This window comes from Phycodurus eques, chromosome 19, assembly GCF_024500275.1.
Source record: "Phycodurus eques isolate BA_2022a chromosome 19, UOR_Pequ_1.1, whole genome shotgun sequence".
NCBI classification, from domain to species: domain Eukaryota; kingdom Metazoa; phylum Chordata; class Actinopteri; order Syngnathiformes; family Syngnathidae; genus Phycodurus; species Phycodurus eques.
The window spans coordinates 3,735,156-3,752,187 of NC_084543.1; the positions used below are offsets into that span (position 1 = coordinate 3,735,156).

At 41.5% G+C, this 17,032-nt stretch overlaps 1 protein-coding gene across 1 annotated transcript; it reads right to left on the minus strand.

Annotated features, from left to right (window-relative positions):
- Positions 1-3,999: 3,999 nt before the first annotated feature.
- Positions 4,000-16,054, minus strand: LOC133418209 (vesicular glutamate transporter 1-like). The gene is made up of 14 exons (XM_061706671.1): positions 15,784-16,054; positions 15,546-15,697; positions 9,823-10,075; positions 9,173-9,291; positions 8,992-9,106; positions 8,746-8,833; positions 8,422-8,508; positions 8,041-8,177; positions 7,824-7,973; positions 6,997-7,129; positions 6,743-6,853; positions 6,481-6,608; positions 6,299-6,368; positions 4,000-5,257 (listed from the first exon to the last, which is right to left on the minus strand). The coding sequence occupies exons 2-14, from the start codon at positions 15,605-15,607 to the stop codon at positions 4,986-4,988; spliced, it is 1,725 nt and encodes a 574-aa protein (XP_061562655.1). The 5' UTR covers positions 15,608-15,697; positions 15,784-16,054; the 3' UTR covers positions 4,000-4,985.
- Between the last annotated feature and the right edge of the window lie 978 nt (positions 16,055-17,032).

A 17,032-nucleotide genomic window follows, 5' to 3' on the forward strand; every position in this document is an offset into this window, starting at 1 on the left:
TAATTTTATGACTCGTAATCTTAAATAAGCACCTCCATGTCACAACGATGTCACATAGGATTGGGCTAAGAGGTCCTAGGGAGAAACTAGTTCTTTCTGAGACTTTGGAAAGAGGAGCACAATGGACAAAATTAAGTCCTGAATCGCAACACAATGTCCAGGAAAGACCAAAGCTCCAGAAAGAAGAAACAATGATTAAATCTTGAATCTCAGATTGGCTCATTTGGCAAGCAGAACGAGGTAATTGTCTCTATGCTTATTTGTTCTCGCTCAGACTTTGGAAAGAGGACTTTCAGGACACAATAGACAGACATAAGTCCTGAATCTCAAGACAATGTCCAGGGCAGACCAAAGCTCCAGAATATATTTCAGCCATCCATTTTCTGTACCGCTTTATCCTCACAAGGGTCACGGGCGTGCTGGAGCCTATCCCAGCCATCTTCGGGCGAAAGGCGGGCTACACCCTGAACTGGTCGCCGGCCAATCGCAGGGCACATAGAAACAAACAACCATTCGCACTCACATTCACACCTACGGGCAATTTAGAGTCTTCAATCAATCTACCCTGCATGTCTTTGGGATGTGGGAGGAAACCGGAGTACACGGAGAAAACCCACGCAGGCACGGAGAGAACATGCAAACTCCACGCTAATTGCAAAAATTACGAATAGCGTAATACTGAGTTGTATTTTTAAGCATTTGTTTTTATTTGTCCGTCGAAATATGTCTTTAGTGAAACCGGTGCGTGGCACCAAAAAGTTTGGGGGCCGCTGTACTGTGCTGAAAATATATCAATGACGTCATTACAGTCGACTACGGAAAATCATTGAGTCGAAGTCGTCCAACCTCAGGGTGGGAGCATACTGAATTTACCCAAATGTCCAGTTCAACGCCATACAACAAGTATTGCATTAATTTGTTCAACATGATTTCTGTGGGAGTGTTGCACATCAATCCAACGTAGGCAATTGTCATTCTTTAAAAGAAAAAAAAGAAAAAAGGTGATCAATTTCCTGTACGATGTTCGAAATTAGTCCCACAGGGTTTAATTAGTCCCCAAAACGTGAATCTCATTTAGATTGATAAACTTGCTCACCATGACTTGCATAGGGAAGGGAATACTGTGTATTACAAATAAGCACTAAAGACGAGCGCATTAATCAGTCTTGTTGCGGACGTCGCGCAATTAACAAAGACTTTTCTTTGTAATCATTTAAAGTCTCTGTCCCACTTTACTCGTAGTGCCCACCGACATAAAACATGTGAATCAGCCCCCAGAGGACTCATTTTCCCTCTGTCACATATTCCAGCAGCAGACAAGACTTACACACTCAAATCACCTTGCAGCAAAAAATAAAATAAAAAATGTGCTTCTCCAATTGTTCACTATTTGCAGTTTAACCACATAACAGTAATAAAACACACAACAGGGCATCACTTTACAAATGTATTACTGAAAAATCACAGTTGATCACATTTCAGTTCACTTTAGAACATAAATGAAAAGTAAATACCTTTTACTTTGCTTGTGTTGTAGTTCAAGTTGTATCCACAAAGACAGCAAAAAAATAAATAAAAAAATCATAAATATCCAGTTGATTAGTTTAGGGAAAACATTGGGGTTTTTTGAGCATTTTCCCCCATTATGAAGCCTTCCAGTCAGTAAATGTGCATCGTCGTCAGGCAGCCTGAGCCACACTGTATTGTGCAGTCTGTCTCTTTTTCACTCTCTCTCACACACGCACGCACACACTTTCACCTCTTCAGTGCCCCACTATGGTGCTGGCTGGCTTTCTCTTTCTCTCCTCTCTGTACTGATGCTCCATCATCTAACTCTCATTATTTTGCTCATTATCTCAGTCACTGGATCAATCACACACGCCATCAAACAGTGTGATTTCCTTCTGATCTTTCCCCAGTTCACACTATTTAAAAAAATAAATAAATAAACACTGACAATACGTACATAAGCTTTTTCATATTTCTTTCTTTATGTCTGTAGCTATTCTAATGAACAATCAATCAAATCACTGAAAATTTAGATTCTCAAAAGTGTGGTACACGGTACATACACAATACCCTTTTGGGTATTGTTATATTGTCTGTCCACATGTCTTGCTGCACCATTTGTGTTCAAAAAACTTCGGGTAAAACTGAGAACAGAGATGTATTTTTTGTTTTTAATATTGATGAATGAAGAAAAAGAAAAAAATGGGCTTCGGCAAAAAACACTTTTTTTTTTTATCCAGGCCAAAAGGGAAGGTACTTGAGCATCACCGAGTGGCTATCTGTGCATGTACCTGTAGTTATCGTTATCTTTTTTTTTTCAGTGTATGGAAATATCGAGGCACGGTGGACAGTTCTGAGGACCCGGGTTCAATCCCCGGCCCCGACTGTGTGGAGTTTGCATGTTCTCCCCGTGCCTGCGTGGGTTTTCTCCGGGCACTCCGGTTTCCTCCCACATCCCAAAAACATGCATATGAATTGGAGACTCTAAATTGCCCGTAGGTGTGACTGTGAGTGCGAATGTGCCCTGCGATTGGCTGGCAACCAGTTCAGGGTGTACCCCGCCTCCTACCCGATGACAGCTGGGATAGGCTCCAGCATGCCCGCGACCCTAGTGAGGATAAGCGGCTCAGAAAATGGATGGATGGATGGAAATATCGATTGAAATCATATTTTTGCTGGGGGGGGAATGGGGGATCTGATCTGATTTTGTTTTAAAGCCATTATCAGCCAGTCCTAGCTTTAAGTAGCCAAATGAAAGCCACCCTTATGACTACTTAACATTCGCTTTTAGAGCTCATCAGAGGGAAGGACGAGGACAGCGGGAAAGGAAAGCTGGAGAAAATACATTAACAGGCCCAAAAGTACACTCTTATACGTGCATGAATCCTGCAATATGCGGTCTCTTATTAAAGGCCGCATATACATCTACTCACTAAACCTCCGTAAGAGCTTTTGTGGCTTTTGTCTTTTAATGGTGTACTTTACTTTGTGTCTATTACACAATTTGTTCTCACCTTCTACTGCCTTGGCTGCCTTCGTGTGCCGACCTCTCCTCGAAAAAAAGAAAATATGTTCAGTAAATGTGGGGAAGTAGTACTTAGGAAAAGTAAGTATTTTAAATGTCTGGATTAAAGTAGTTTTAGTATTTAAAGCGTTTGGCACATTTTGACTTTTTGATTTAAGATGTAATTATGAGGTTGTTTTGTTTAAATGGCTAGTTGGCAATATTTGTGCTCAGCTAGGCTAAAACCTGCTCTGTTTTAGCATTAGCATTTGCCTATAAAGTAGCAAACATTAGCATTTTCCGCAACAAGTACGGTTAATGACATTAAAACACAAATGAATCATGTACATTCATGCAAATATAGCTATTCTTTTATCATTTTTCTTCATATTATTTCAAATGTTTTACTTACTGTACTTCCTGGTCTCCTTGGCCAATCAGAAGGTAGAAGTCAAAGCCGTTAAGAGGAGGCGGGAACCTGGAACGGACCAAGTTACTGTAGGTATGGAGGGGAGTTTGTTTTCTCTTAATACATGCTACTACATCACTGCGGGACCTTCGGGTCACTTATGGCCGGGGTTCTCACATGTTTGGGGTACACAATTTTGTCCAAGGACCCCCTCATAATTCTAAAACTAATTAAACTACCAAGTACACCCCTAAATGTCATTGGTAGATACCGACTACGTCCAAGCAACGAACTGTGTCATTGGTAGATACCGACTACGTCCAAGCAACGAACTGTAGCGTTGACTTCACAAAGCTGATTGTGCTCCATCACTATCAGCAAGTTAAGCCGAAGAGTAAAGAAAGAAAGAAAGAAAGAAAAAAAAAAGATGGGCTGAGAGGAGGCTTGCTAGTTGCTGTCTCTTCCTGCCTGTGCTCATTAAACTCACTTTCACTGCATTTTTATTTTCCCTTCTTCACTCACTGAGCCATCCGTCATTAGATTGTTATACTACTACAAGTAGGGGGAAAGTACAAAAATAAAAGACGAGCAAATCGTTACACAAATGGTTTCTTATTGTAGTTAGGCTATATTATCTACTCTTTAAGATTTTCATATGCCACAAATGTCAAACAGTAACAGGGAGGAAAAGCTTTGTTTGTTTTGTTTTTAACTCCAAAGTTAACACGATTCAACACAATTAATTGTGTTGCCTTGTCAAGGTAAAGTTGTGCAATTGTGGCCTCTGCTGGCCAAAAGGAGTACGTGAAACTGAGTACAGTCGTAGTACAGTTATGCAATTATTATTACACAGTTATTACATACAGTACTGCACTACAGGCTATCGTTTCCCATCAATGGTGTGCCAAGGTTCAAATACACATGACAGGTTCAATGCTGTGATCTTCTTCCTCCTCGTGGCAGATGGATGTGCAGGATAATCCCATTGATTACGGCGCCCGTAGCAGGACAGTAAGGTGAGTCCCTGAGCCGCAGTGGAAATGCCATCAAAATCGCCGTTAGCATTATGGGGAAAAACGTCTTCCCTGGACCCAAAAGGTTTGCAAACCCCTGACTTGAACCTCACAGAGACGTGTGTGGACACTATCCACTAGTGTCGAAAGCATGAACCAAACGTACGATATCGCTATATTGGCACAAGATGTCTTGAAATTGTGCACACGGAGGCCAACAAAACCTTTCATCGAAAAAACTGTTTTTATATTACTCGACGCATACCAATGAGATCCACCTCCTGTTTGTTCAATCAGAAATCTCTACAATAAATAAAAGAAGGAACAAACACGGGCCTTCTAAGGCCTAAGACACAATGCAACCACATACAAACACACATTGTACATTGACTAATGTCCACTGTGCAGTCTTCGTCAAGCAGGCAGTTATATTTGCCGGCAGACTTGTGCAGAAAAGTTTCCACGTAGAACGGAAACCTGTGAAAAGTTCCTCCCGCCGCCAAGTGAAGCTGCTGCAGTTGCTGTAAACATTCCCAGTGCGCTGCCTTTTCTATGTCAGCTCTTCTTCTCCGCCGTAAAGGTAATTGTTGCTCCCGGCCGGCTGCACGTACTCTTCCGTTTTGTGCCAGTCCGACACCCAGCCCCCTCCGGCGCCCCCGTTGGGGTCGGCCCCCTGCGAGGTGGCCCCGTAGCCGCCGGCGGCGGTACGGTACAGCTCCTCGGTCTCGTCGGCCAGCTCGTCCTGGTCCAGGATGCCGCACTTCTCGTCGCTCAGCTGCTCCGGCTCGGCCCAGGCTTGCTTCTCCCCGGAGGCGAAGATGCCTGCGGGGCGACAGGGTCACACCGCGGGGTCATGTGATGGTCACCGGAGACCTCTGCTTGACAGCGGTGGGAAGTCAAATACTTGGATACTATACTTACAGAACATTGCAAAAATGAGAGCGCCCACGCCAATTTGGACATTTTTCCACACTTTTGTTCCCAGCGGTTTGAACATTAATGACTGTGTGAGGAGTTATTTTGAACCGAGAGCAAAATTACGCTGCTGTACAAGCTGTTCACTGAGCAAAAAGATAGAATCAAATATTTGCTTTTGTCAGACACTGTTAGTAGATTTTTCAGCTGCTTTACTTATGGCAATTTTCAGATTTTTTTTTTTTTTTTTTTTTTTTTTATTTATTTTTTTACACGTACTCCCTACATTTGAAATATTGTTTTTTTTTTAACCTCAACACGACGTAGAAAAGATTATTTTTATTTACGCTGATTTGTTTGATTCATGTTTATTATTGTATTAACTGTACAATATTGTTTTTCGAAAATGGTTTTTTATAGCATTTTATCTCAATCGTGTATTTTTTTAAAAAAAATAAACAATACAGTAAATTATGAAAACAAAAAAACAAAGACCATTGAAAACAACAGCACAAAAAAATAGTTAAAGAACAGAAATAATCAACACAAACAATGGTAATGAATTATCCGCTTACACATCCCTTATCATTTACATCTCTATTTCATTATATTTTATTATTATTACAACTATCTATATGAAACATAAAATATATTATTAAATGTCATGTATCAATTTGCGATGCACTTTATTGTCACAATAACTATATTCATATACCAATATGTAATATTAACTTTCCCTATACCACTGACGTCACAATAAAATATAGTTAATACAATATGTTTTTGTGATTCTGTATTTTATATACGCATGACCGTACTTTAACTATTTGAAGCACTTTGCGAGTCCTCTGGGAAAAGTGCTATACGAATGAAACGCACGTATTTACTTACAGGAGTTGAACTTTTGGTCGACTCGAATGGAAGGAAGTACGTACAGCATACGCATACCGTAAAATATGACGCCTCCGTAATGAACCAGAGAAGCGATGAGAAACACGCCCTGCCACTCCTCACGTGTCTGAGAAAACAAAAGCAGAAGAAGCCGGAGAAGAGAGGTTCGCTCAGGGCTGCGCACGCACGCACGCACGCACGCACACACAAAAGCAAATGACGCTGCAGTTGTGTCGTACCTTATGTTTGGTCATAGCACCAACTATAAGCGGGCAAACCATACCAGAGAGTGTGCCCACCCCATTGGAGATGCCCATGAGGATACTGGCATAGCGTGGAGCAATGTCCAAGTGGTTGACATTGAAACCTAAAACAGACACACAAGTGGGATAAACTCAGACGTCATTGAAATCGGTACTCGAATCGGTTCCTCTATTCTACGAGTCCCCAAAACAAGATTGCTTTTGCCACATTCTTAGCTGATGAAATGGTTGACCTCACCTGAGATTGCAAAACCTGAAAATCCCACAGCGAGAACCAAGAAGGAGATGGCCACGCCCTTTGTGTGGGAGAAGCCCACCACCAGCAGAAACGTGGCCTCCATGCCAAAGCCTGAACACAACAACAACGAGTGAGCGACGACCTCATCGCCCGTGGCAATTGATTTACTAGTACCGGTAAATTGAGTTCCGAGCTCGGTCGCGGAGCGAATGAAATTCGTAAGACGGGATAATGCGGTACTTTGCTCTGCTTACCTCCGCAGTTCATCAGTTTCCTGACATTGGTGGTGGTCATGATGCGGTTGGAGCGCAGGTAGTCGGCAAGCTGGCCTCCGATCGGCACGATGATGGTCATGACCAGGTGGGGGAGAGCCGACACGATTCCCACCTGCGGCCGCCGCAACACAGAAAGGAGAGCCGCAGAAATGAGCGCAGCCGGGAAAAGCACTCACGCTCTGTATTTCAAGTCAAAGTAGGAGTAGTAAGTAAAGGTTAAAGAAAGAAATAATAAGACTTCAATACAAAAGTAAAAATTGACATTTTGTAAACAAAACAAAACAAAAAACTGCACACAAAACACTTCCCCATTTTCTTTTTATTAATTTGACAAAATACTTGAACTGAGAAGAAGAACCAAAAATAATGTTACATGATGTCGCGCTAGTCAACAAGACTACGAGGCCCAACTAATAGGCACGTGTCACGCACTAGTAGCCTCCTTATCAAGGATATTGAATACATCCTTTATTGAAAGCTGTTTGAGCATTTATTGGTCAACTACTTTGCAATTAAACCTTACTAGTAAACTACTGTGCTGCACTAGTAACACCACCAGCACTAGGCATGTGTCACGCGCTAGTAGCCTTCTTCTCCAGAATATTGAATAAATGCTCCATAGTGAGCCATTTGAGCATTTATTGGTTGACTAGTTTGCATCTGAACCTTACTAGTGAGCTACTAAGCTGCACTAGTCAACTCCGTCATGCTTATTAAGGATCCTCGTGAAGGTGATCTATTGTATTCTATTCTATTCTAATCGATACCAGGGTGAAAGAGGGCAAAGTTAAGTTTGGAAGACCGGCCTTGCTAATCTCGAAGCCGAAGACCTCCTCGAAGTAGGCGGGCTGGCTGATGAGGAGAAGGTAGAAGGTCCAGCTCCTGCAGAAGTTTGCCACGATGATGGCGTAGACCGGCATGGATGTGAAGAAGGCCCGCCACGGCGTGTTGAATTTCTGGAGGACAGCACAAGCGCAGCGCATTGCCGTCCGTTGGCCGAACAACACAACGAGGCGGACGTACCGACACCGAATGTTGAGCCGACTCGCCGATGCTCTCCTCGATGTATTTCCGCTCCTCCTCCGTGATGGTGGGATGGGCGGCGGGGCTTTCGTAAGACACCATGATCCAGAAGCAGTACCACATGACGCCGAAACATCCTGGTGGGTGGGAGCAGGTCAAAAACACCAAAGAATTTGTCTGCCCCTCGGCAGAAATTGTATTTAAAGCCCAAAAGAAAGGATGGAAAACGTTCAAAACAAGCAGATTTTTCAAAGCGTCATTTAGCACGAGACAGATTTGATTTTTCATAGTCCTTCCACAAATGCGCCAACATGAAACAATGATGAAACAAAATCGATCACGTAAGTAATAATAATTAGCCGGAGATCAAAATCCTCTCACCATAGACGTAGAAGACTGAGGACCAACCCGAGTACTGGACCAGGATTCCAGCTAATGGCATGGCAATCACAGCGCCCGCATAAGAACCTGACAAATAAAACAGAATGTCACAGTTCAAAATATACTACAAGAGTAAACCCTCGCCCAAAAAATGTATTTGACGCGCCCCCGAAATGTTCACCGTTAATTCATCATTAATAGTTGAAAAACTGAAATGTCCCACCAATGTATCGATCTTAGATTATCCGCCATCTTGTGGCATCTTTGAGTGTCCCGAAAAAAATAAATAAAAAAAAAAAAACACAATAAATGAATAAATTGTACCACAAAAGGCAGTCGTAGCGAGGCGACTTCTTTCGAGAGGAGGCGCCCATTTGGCCCAAATGCCATGACAGGCCGGGTATGAAACGCCCTGCAGGGTGACAACAGAAGGGGAGACATTAACTCGATGCGTACGTAGATGAATGGAATTTTATATATAATACAGAGCCGTGGTTCAAATAGGGCAGACCCCGAGTCCCATTCGCAATCACCCCGCCAGTGTACGCGGAGACGAAAAGAGCGCGTCACCTCCACAAGGCCTTGGAACACCCTGACAATGATGACACAGCCAAAGTGCATGCGAGCCGCCGCTGGGATGAGCATGTTGAGGAACGAAGTGGCCACGATGGCAAAGCCAAACACCCTGCCAGAAGAAGAAGACAGGATAGCAAGAAGTCCTTCAAATAGACGGCGTCAGTCAGGCGCCAACCTGTTCGCGGCAAACTTTTGACAGATGAACCCTCCGGGAATTTGCGTCACGATGTAACCCCAGAAGAACGATCCGTGGATCATTCCCACCGTCTCGGGATCCCAGTCGAACTGAGCTTTCTGTGGAGACACCGGGGGGGGGGGGGTTGGGTTTCCATCCCGACCAACGACAAATCAACAGTTGACCAAATTGCAAAGTGAGAAAATCCGCAGCGGCGTGTTTGTTGAGCCATTAACATTCTATCATTCTATCGTCCAAGAGAGCCAGCCATTTTCAACGCTTTATATTGGTCAATACGTTTGAAAAATAACAGGCCCACATGGGGACTTACCAATAGTATTGATGCGTGAAAAAAAGTCAGCGATATTTACCGTATATATATACACGAAGACGGCGGTCACAAGTGCCCTGGAAACTGCAGTAACATTAGTCATTCTCCGCAGATGATAAAGAATATATGACAGATTATTCTTGATTTGTCTGTCTAGGTGTTGCTGCACATTTATGTTCAAATATCTGTTGCTTAAAGGTTTATAACACCGTGACATGGATGCTAGTTTTGTTAGCCTGTCTATGGCGTTTTGCAATGTGCGTTAGCATTGCGCGTACACCAACAGGAGTGTTAACATAGCATCCTTTCCCCTACTCACCACTATGACCTCCTTGTCGTCCCTGTAGACGGTGTGGCTGTTGACCATGCTGACGATGGCCACGCCCAGGTTGCAGCGGATGCCGAAGGAGATGCAGAAGCCGATGCCGGAGAGGATGGCGATGATGTAGCGCCGCGGCAAGCCGAAGCACGTGCAGTCGACCACGGGCATCTCCTTCTCCTCCGCCACCTCCGGGCGACCCTCGGCCGACAGCTCGATGGTCTCGCCGTTCTCCTGCTTCTTCTCGAGAGCTCTGCGGCCGAAGTGAACGGATTTTGACAGTCGACTTCAATCGGGTGTGACAGATAAACAGCTTGAAGCGAGCACGCGTCGCCCCCCTTTCGGAGAACCGTGTGAGCAGCCTGTACGGCTGGCTTGCGCCGTAAGATGTGACCACAAATCTGTCCGGAAAAAAAGCCTACTAGAACACCTGAACTTGATTTGGCGTCAATCAGAGGCATTGTAATGTAATTGGTTAATTCTAAACACAGCCACATCCCCAGTTATAAGAGGGTGTGCACACTTGTGCAACCACGTAAATTCAGCTCTCGATAATATTTGTCTTTTCTTTTTTTTTTCTGTGGAGTTCTACGTTATAGTTCACATAAATGGTGGGGAAAATGTTGCTAAATGAATGACCAAAAACCTGCCATTTGAATGGGGTGTGTAGACTTTTTATATCTACTGCATGACCGTCTTCTTTCACTTTGTGACACGCTTACTTACTGTGCCTAATAAAGTGTCCTGTTGCGAGCAGTGAAATGCGAAGGGGTTCATACAAACGTGAGCTCTTTGAGTGAGTCCGGATTCTTACAGTCATTGATGCTGATCAAGTATTAATAGATTCTCAAGCATGAATTATTAATACCTTTGGATGCCTTGAACTATTTTTGTCTTTCTCGCCACCTTTTTTTCCCTGTCCTTTGCTTCTCAAACGCCACTGACTCATACTCTACCGGTTTATTCCGCAATAGAAGTATCGTGTATTTTTACACTATAGCGCAGAGTGTATATTGTTTCTTTGCAGCGATGACTTGCCATGGCTTGACCGTGAATTAAAGACAATCCGCTGTAATCCTTGCAGGTTCCCTGAGCTTCCCTCCGTTGCTCCGATATGAGGACACAACCCGGCGCTCGTCGCACACACGGAAAAAAATGATCCAAACGGAAGAATGTTGACCATACGACAATCGGATTAATCCTAAATATTCTTGTGTTTCCATCAGCCTATGGCAGGGATCTCGAAGGTTTTTTCTACCGAGGGGGACACTTCAGCTCGTGTTTATTAAAAAAATAATAATAATAATAAATAAATAAATAAATAAATAAAATACAAAAAGAGAATTTTTGTGTGACAATCACCCCCATCCCAAAAAAAAAAATATTTTATGTTTTTATTAAAAACATTTTAACTGTTTCTATATAATAATATTTATTATATATTATTAATATATAATTATTTGACTTCGTAAGTGGGAAGTAAACCTCGTTCAAGTACCTTATTTCTGTATTTAAGTAGATTTTTAAAAGGTTGACATGACCTAATTTAATGTATCTTTTTTTTTTGCCAATCTGTTTCCATTAGCAAGCAATGGCAACTAGTTGTTTTGATAGCATTAAAAAAAAAAAAAAAAAAAAAAAACATCGTCTTTTCAGTATGAACACTATGCAGGTTACTAAAGGAGGAAGTTATTTTTCTCGGGTTTTTTTTTTTTCATCATCCAAGTTACCAAAGGTGGAATTTTGACAGCAAAAAAAAAAACAAAAACAAAAAAAAAACATTCAAATGGCTTTTCACTTTTGTACTTCAGTACATTTCAGTCTGAGATTGTTTCAATTTTTTTACTTTGTTTTTTTGTTGTCGTCGTCGTCGTACTATCTAAAAGCTCGTGTCTGGATCTGATACTTTCTTTCATCTCGCACGGACAATCTCAAAAGCCAAAGGAAGGCTACTTAAGTACAACGTGCGAGTACTTTTGCCACCTCATTAATCACGAGGCCTACATTGACTTAAAGTCTGGCCCCACTTCCTTCATCCGGTGTGCCGTGCGGCTGGGAGAGCGTGTTACGCACGAAAGCGAGAGCGGGCACGTAAACCGCAGGAGGAAGCGTCCCCTTATTGGTCCGCTGGCCTAATCCTGCACCTGTAAGGGGAGGGGCTCCACCACGGCGAACTATACACAGTACGGAGGGGGAGGCGGCCTTCGGCGTACGGGCCCCGCGGGGGATTTACGTGGCTCGACAGCTTGGAGCGGAGGGAGGCTATTTCGGGAGAGGATTTACGTGTTTAGACGCGCGATCAAATCCCGCGCAGAAAGACAGAAAAGGAAGCGCATCAATACCTGACTGGTCACACTCACTCTCGCCCACACCGCAAGTTTCCTTAAGCCGCTGCCATGTTCCGTCATCAGATCAAAGTACTCACGCTCTCTACTTAAGTCAGGGGGGGGGGGTCAAACTCATTTTTGTGGTGGGGCGCCTCGTAGCTACGGATTTACCTCGGAGGGCCCGTTATGACTGAACTAGGGATGGGCGAGTACCGGCACCAGGTGTCGGCATCGGGCCGATACCGGCCTCCTTTCACGGTAGAGGGTACTTGCGAAGGCTGCCGATACCAGCCACAGATACTTAAGGCAAAATCAACAAATCAAAATCTGACAAAGTCCGACTCGGCAGTAGTTGGCACTACACTACACTGTGACCTTTGACACATCGGTGAATCATTATGTGGGTCAGAAAGAAAGATCTTTGTTGACAATTATCCGTCATTGTGTGCATTGAAATTTTATATATCAAAAGTACTCTTCGTATTGGTATCGGTGAGTACTTAGGAGTGAATACTTGTACTGCTATCAGTCCGAAAACAAGTGGTATTGAACAGTCTTACTATGAACACATAGAAATGTATGATCCCCAAATATTATTGCATAGTTACAACAAATTAACAGATAACGAGTTTTGAAATCAGAGGTCAGTAAAAAATGTTTTATACATTTTCAGTAATACGTTTTTCAATTTATTTTAAAGGGGAATTGGTTAAAAAAATTAAATAAAAAGAAAGAAATGCTTGCAATCTCTCAATCTGCAGTTTTGGTATTTTAGCAAGAGACGTGAAGTCGAGGCATAAGATTTGCTTTCGCGGGCCACATGAAATGATGCGGCGGGCCAGATCTGGCCCCCGGGGCCATGGGTTTGACACCTGTGACTTCAGTAGAAAAAAATGGCTGCTTAAAGTAGAAGTATTTGATTTAACTCCTGTACTTAAGTAAAAGTTAAAAAAAAAAAAAAAAAAAGACAAACCTTCAAATGTACGTCGGTACAAAAGTAAAATTATTATTTATTTTTTTTACTGTCAATTTAAAACAAACTATTTTGGTAAGTCGGCACAAGGGAGAGGAAAAAAAACTCAGTACACAAAAGAGTTTCCTCTTTTATTAACTTGCATATAAAGAAACAAATCCACCTTAAAATAGCCCAACATCTCAATCAATTAACATCTCAATCATATTTGACTAAATCTTACCCTATTGACATATTTTGTATGTCATCACCCGTGGGCGGTGGACAAAGTAACAAAAGAAAGGAGCAGAAAGTAGAAACATCTGTTTTCAAAAGTAGGGAATGAAAGAAGAAAGCCGTCAGAAAATGAAATAAACAAAGATCAAAATCAAAACCTACTTGTGGGGCCTGCACATGCATGTACTGCACTGACAAAAAAAAAAAAGAATAATTTTTTTTTTATTTTCGCCACCGAAAATGCTTCCTGGGGATTGTTACCCAACAAGTGAATCACCTCAACGCTTTCGCTGTCATTGGATAGAACTTTAATCAACAGCTGATTTCGTTGACCATTTCTACCGTTTGAACACTCAGCGGGTACGAGTACGATAAAGCATCACGCGGGTCACCCTCCTCACCGCTACTACGTCTACTGGCAAAGTCGTCCGGCTTTTGCTGTTGTCGCTTACGCACATTCGGTGTCACCGTGAAAAAGAAAGAAAAAAAAAAAAAAAAGCTTCAAACCTTTGATAGTTTTGATTTAAAACACTGTTTGTTGTCCTCATCTGTGCTTTACTGGGGTAACTGCGCTACATTTTGCTCACAACTGTGCCAATAAGTTGCTTTTGCGACCTTGTCTTTCCTCAACCGAGTCTGCACACGTGCAGTAAGTAGATGGACTAGTCCATTGCATGAGAAGGGAAGGGGGAAGCAGTCCGATTAAGCATTTTGATGTCTTTTTAGACACGTCCATTAAGACTAAAACAATAATAAATTGCTTTCAATGGACTAAAGCTTTCAACAAAGTACTGTATATGGACTTGGTTACTTGTTGCTGATATCTTTTGTCCTGTGTATGAATAAATGCTAAATAAAACACTGGTAATAATAATGAGTGAGTGCTTGTCACTAATAGCAGGTTGCTCCGTTTTTGATGGGCAAATCTTGTTGCCTCATTCAAATATTAAAATGGGAAGATGGGTCCAAAAATGTTTTTTTTTTTTTTTTTTTTTTTTTATGTCTATGGAAAGCAAATACAAATGTTTCGATGAATAATGAAATAATAATTCCTTCTCATTTTGTATTTTTTGAATCTATAATTAATTTAATTATGATTAATTCACAGATTGTTTGGGAAAATAAATGAATACTTTTTTTTTTAGCATTTTTGTATTTTTCTTTTATTAGACAGTACATAAGTCATTCAATAATTTCAGAAAATAAAATGAAAACAATTATGCAAATGATTTATTTTACTTTTTATTTTTTTTTATCAAAAAGAAAAAGTTAATGAGATCAACAAATAGAAAATAGATACAAATGAATACATTTTAATCATCCAATTGTAGGACAAAAATTGGCTAAATTAATATAAAAAGTATGACAGGACTTTACATTAGGTACACCTGTACAATATCTAATGGGAAAATAACGACAAGAAGTACGTACATGATTCTCAATTTCATAGCTTGCACTGCATCACACTGACAACGGTTTCGAGTATTTCAAATCTCTGGTGTGGCCGAATAAAATGAGCAAAATATTAGAAACGCCACGCAGTACAATGCACTGCAGTTCGACAGCCACTATTATTAAACATATTGCTGTATCATGGCAATGCATGCATATCAAACCTAACTATTATTATTATTATCATCTTTCAGATAAACTGGACTTTGTTTACAATAGTCTTATTTGTATCATTTTGATGCTCACTTTTTGTGATTTTGCTTTAATTTGTACTTTCTTTGTTCAATTTTCCCTGTTTGTTCTTTGCGTCTCTTTTTTTTTTTTTTTTTAGCTATTGCATGACTGCAAAGTGATCAATCATTCATGGCGGTTTCCTGTATGGGATACTTTACATTGAGGGGCCATGCAATGGAGACAAATGCAAAACAAGAAAAGAAAAAAAAAAATCCACACTCTCATGGGACATCATTATCTCAATAATGGATATTTTGAAGTAAATGTAAAAATGTGTGTGTGTCTGTACATGTTTTTTGTTTTTGCATAGCACAAATAGGCACTTATAGATGATAATAATTATGGTTTTAATTGTATCATTGTTTTAATGGACCTACCCTAACTTTTTAAATAAAGTTGTGGGACATCATTATTTCATTTTCCCCATATGGATATTTGTAAATTTATGTATATGTCTGCACATGACATTTTCTCAAGAGGTACTTATCGACGATAATAGTTGTTGTTTTGATTGTACGTACCCATATATTTTGCCCAGAGTTTTGGCAGCCACGGCCTTAAACCGGTCCGGCCGGATCTCCATCCTTCACACGTCCAGCAGCCCGTGCGCGCTCCCGACAGCTTATTCCTGTGCTGGTGTACGCGCCTCGTGGATCCCACTAACGCATCCGAACTTCAAAATGAAAGAAGAGAAATTAAAATCACTTCCCCCCCCCCCCCAAAAAAAAAGATGCTTTCAATCCAGATAAGGCGACCCACCTCTAGTTGCCTTGGAGCAAAATTGAGCTCAAAAACATTGTCCAAGTGTCACGTTGTTGTCGGTGTCCTCGAAATTGTAAAGATACAAAAAAAGACATATAAAAATATATTATTTTACGTTGTAGGGAGGTGGAATGCCCCCGGGAGGCGACTGTGGATGGGAGTCATGGCCGATGGCCCAGCTCTGTGTGGCCAAACTCCTGAGTCCAGATTACCGCAGCCTAATCTCCCCCCCCCCCGAGTGAGTGGGACCCACAGAGTGAGTCTCAGGTGTGGCGTGTCACTTCCTCCCACTCCGCTGCTGCCCACCCACGCTACTAAGCGGCGCGCTATTCCTGGAGCACCGTGAACGCATGGAGGACAAGAAGACAAAAACAAAAAGGGGAGTGAGCGGAGGAGGCACTGGGATGGGCAGATTACTCCCATTTCAATGTTTATTGTTCAAATGTAAAAAGAAAACAAAGACTGGCATCTGCATCCATTTTTTTGCGAAGAGTCAAATGAGTTCATTTTAATTTTTATTTTTTAAATAATATAAATTAAGCAATTAAGAGTTTAATTTAGGTGAGGGGGGTGGGGTCTATCTTGAATGTAATTTCATCGCAACAACCACACAACCCCCCTTTTTCGATTTTGCCAAATATAAACTTGTGGACTTGGATAATATTGATTGCACTTTTATCTACAATGGCGGTGCCGTCATCGGTATCATCTCAAGGTCAGTGGTTCTCCAAGTGTGGTACCGCTACTCCCTCTAGTGGTAACCGAAAGAATGATTGCCCAATAAGTAGAGTTCAGTTGTATTTAACTTTTTCGGACAATACATGCATTTCATCTTAAAGAACTGTTTCTTTGCAAACTTTTATTTAGGTACCACTGCATGTACAAATTGAAATGTTGTGTGTGTGGGAAAAAAAAAAAAAATTCTCGTGTAAATTATATGAAATTGTTGTATTGGCTGGAATTGTTGACCATTGAAATGAGGGAATGAGCATCTGGAATCTTGTTTATTTAGACGACAAATGCATACGGCGCAGTATCACACAAAAATGCTACAGTTCATGTTGACAGCACACATTGCATCGATTAAAGTAAATCAAGTATGCGATGGCGAAAGGAGTCACATGTACCGTTATATTCAAGAACTGTTGTCAATATAGCAACAAGATAGATTGATGGTGAGATAAAGGAATAAAACACATCACATGAAGAAATTAATTTCACTCGTTTTCTGGGGGAAATGCTACGT

Excerpts from the sequence above, each read along its gene's own strand:
- LOC133418209 (XM_061706671.1), bottom strand. The coding sequence starts at position 15,607 with ATGGAGATCCGGCCGGACCGGTTTAAGGCCGTGGCTGCCAAAACTCTG. Across the intron at positions 10,076-15,545 it reads ACTCTGGGCAAAATATATGG|AGCTCTCGAGAAGAAGCAGG; the intron begins GTACGTACAATC and ends CTTCGGCCGCAG. Across the intron at positions 9,107-9,172 it reads CAAAAGTTTGCCGCGAACAG|GGTGTTTGGCTTTGCCATCG; the intron begins GTTGGCGCCTGA and ends TTCTTCTGGCAG.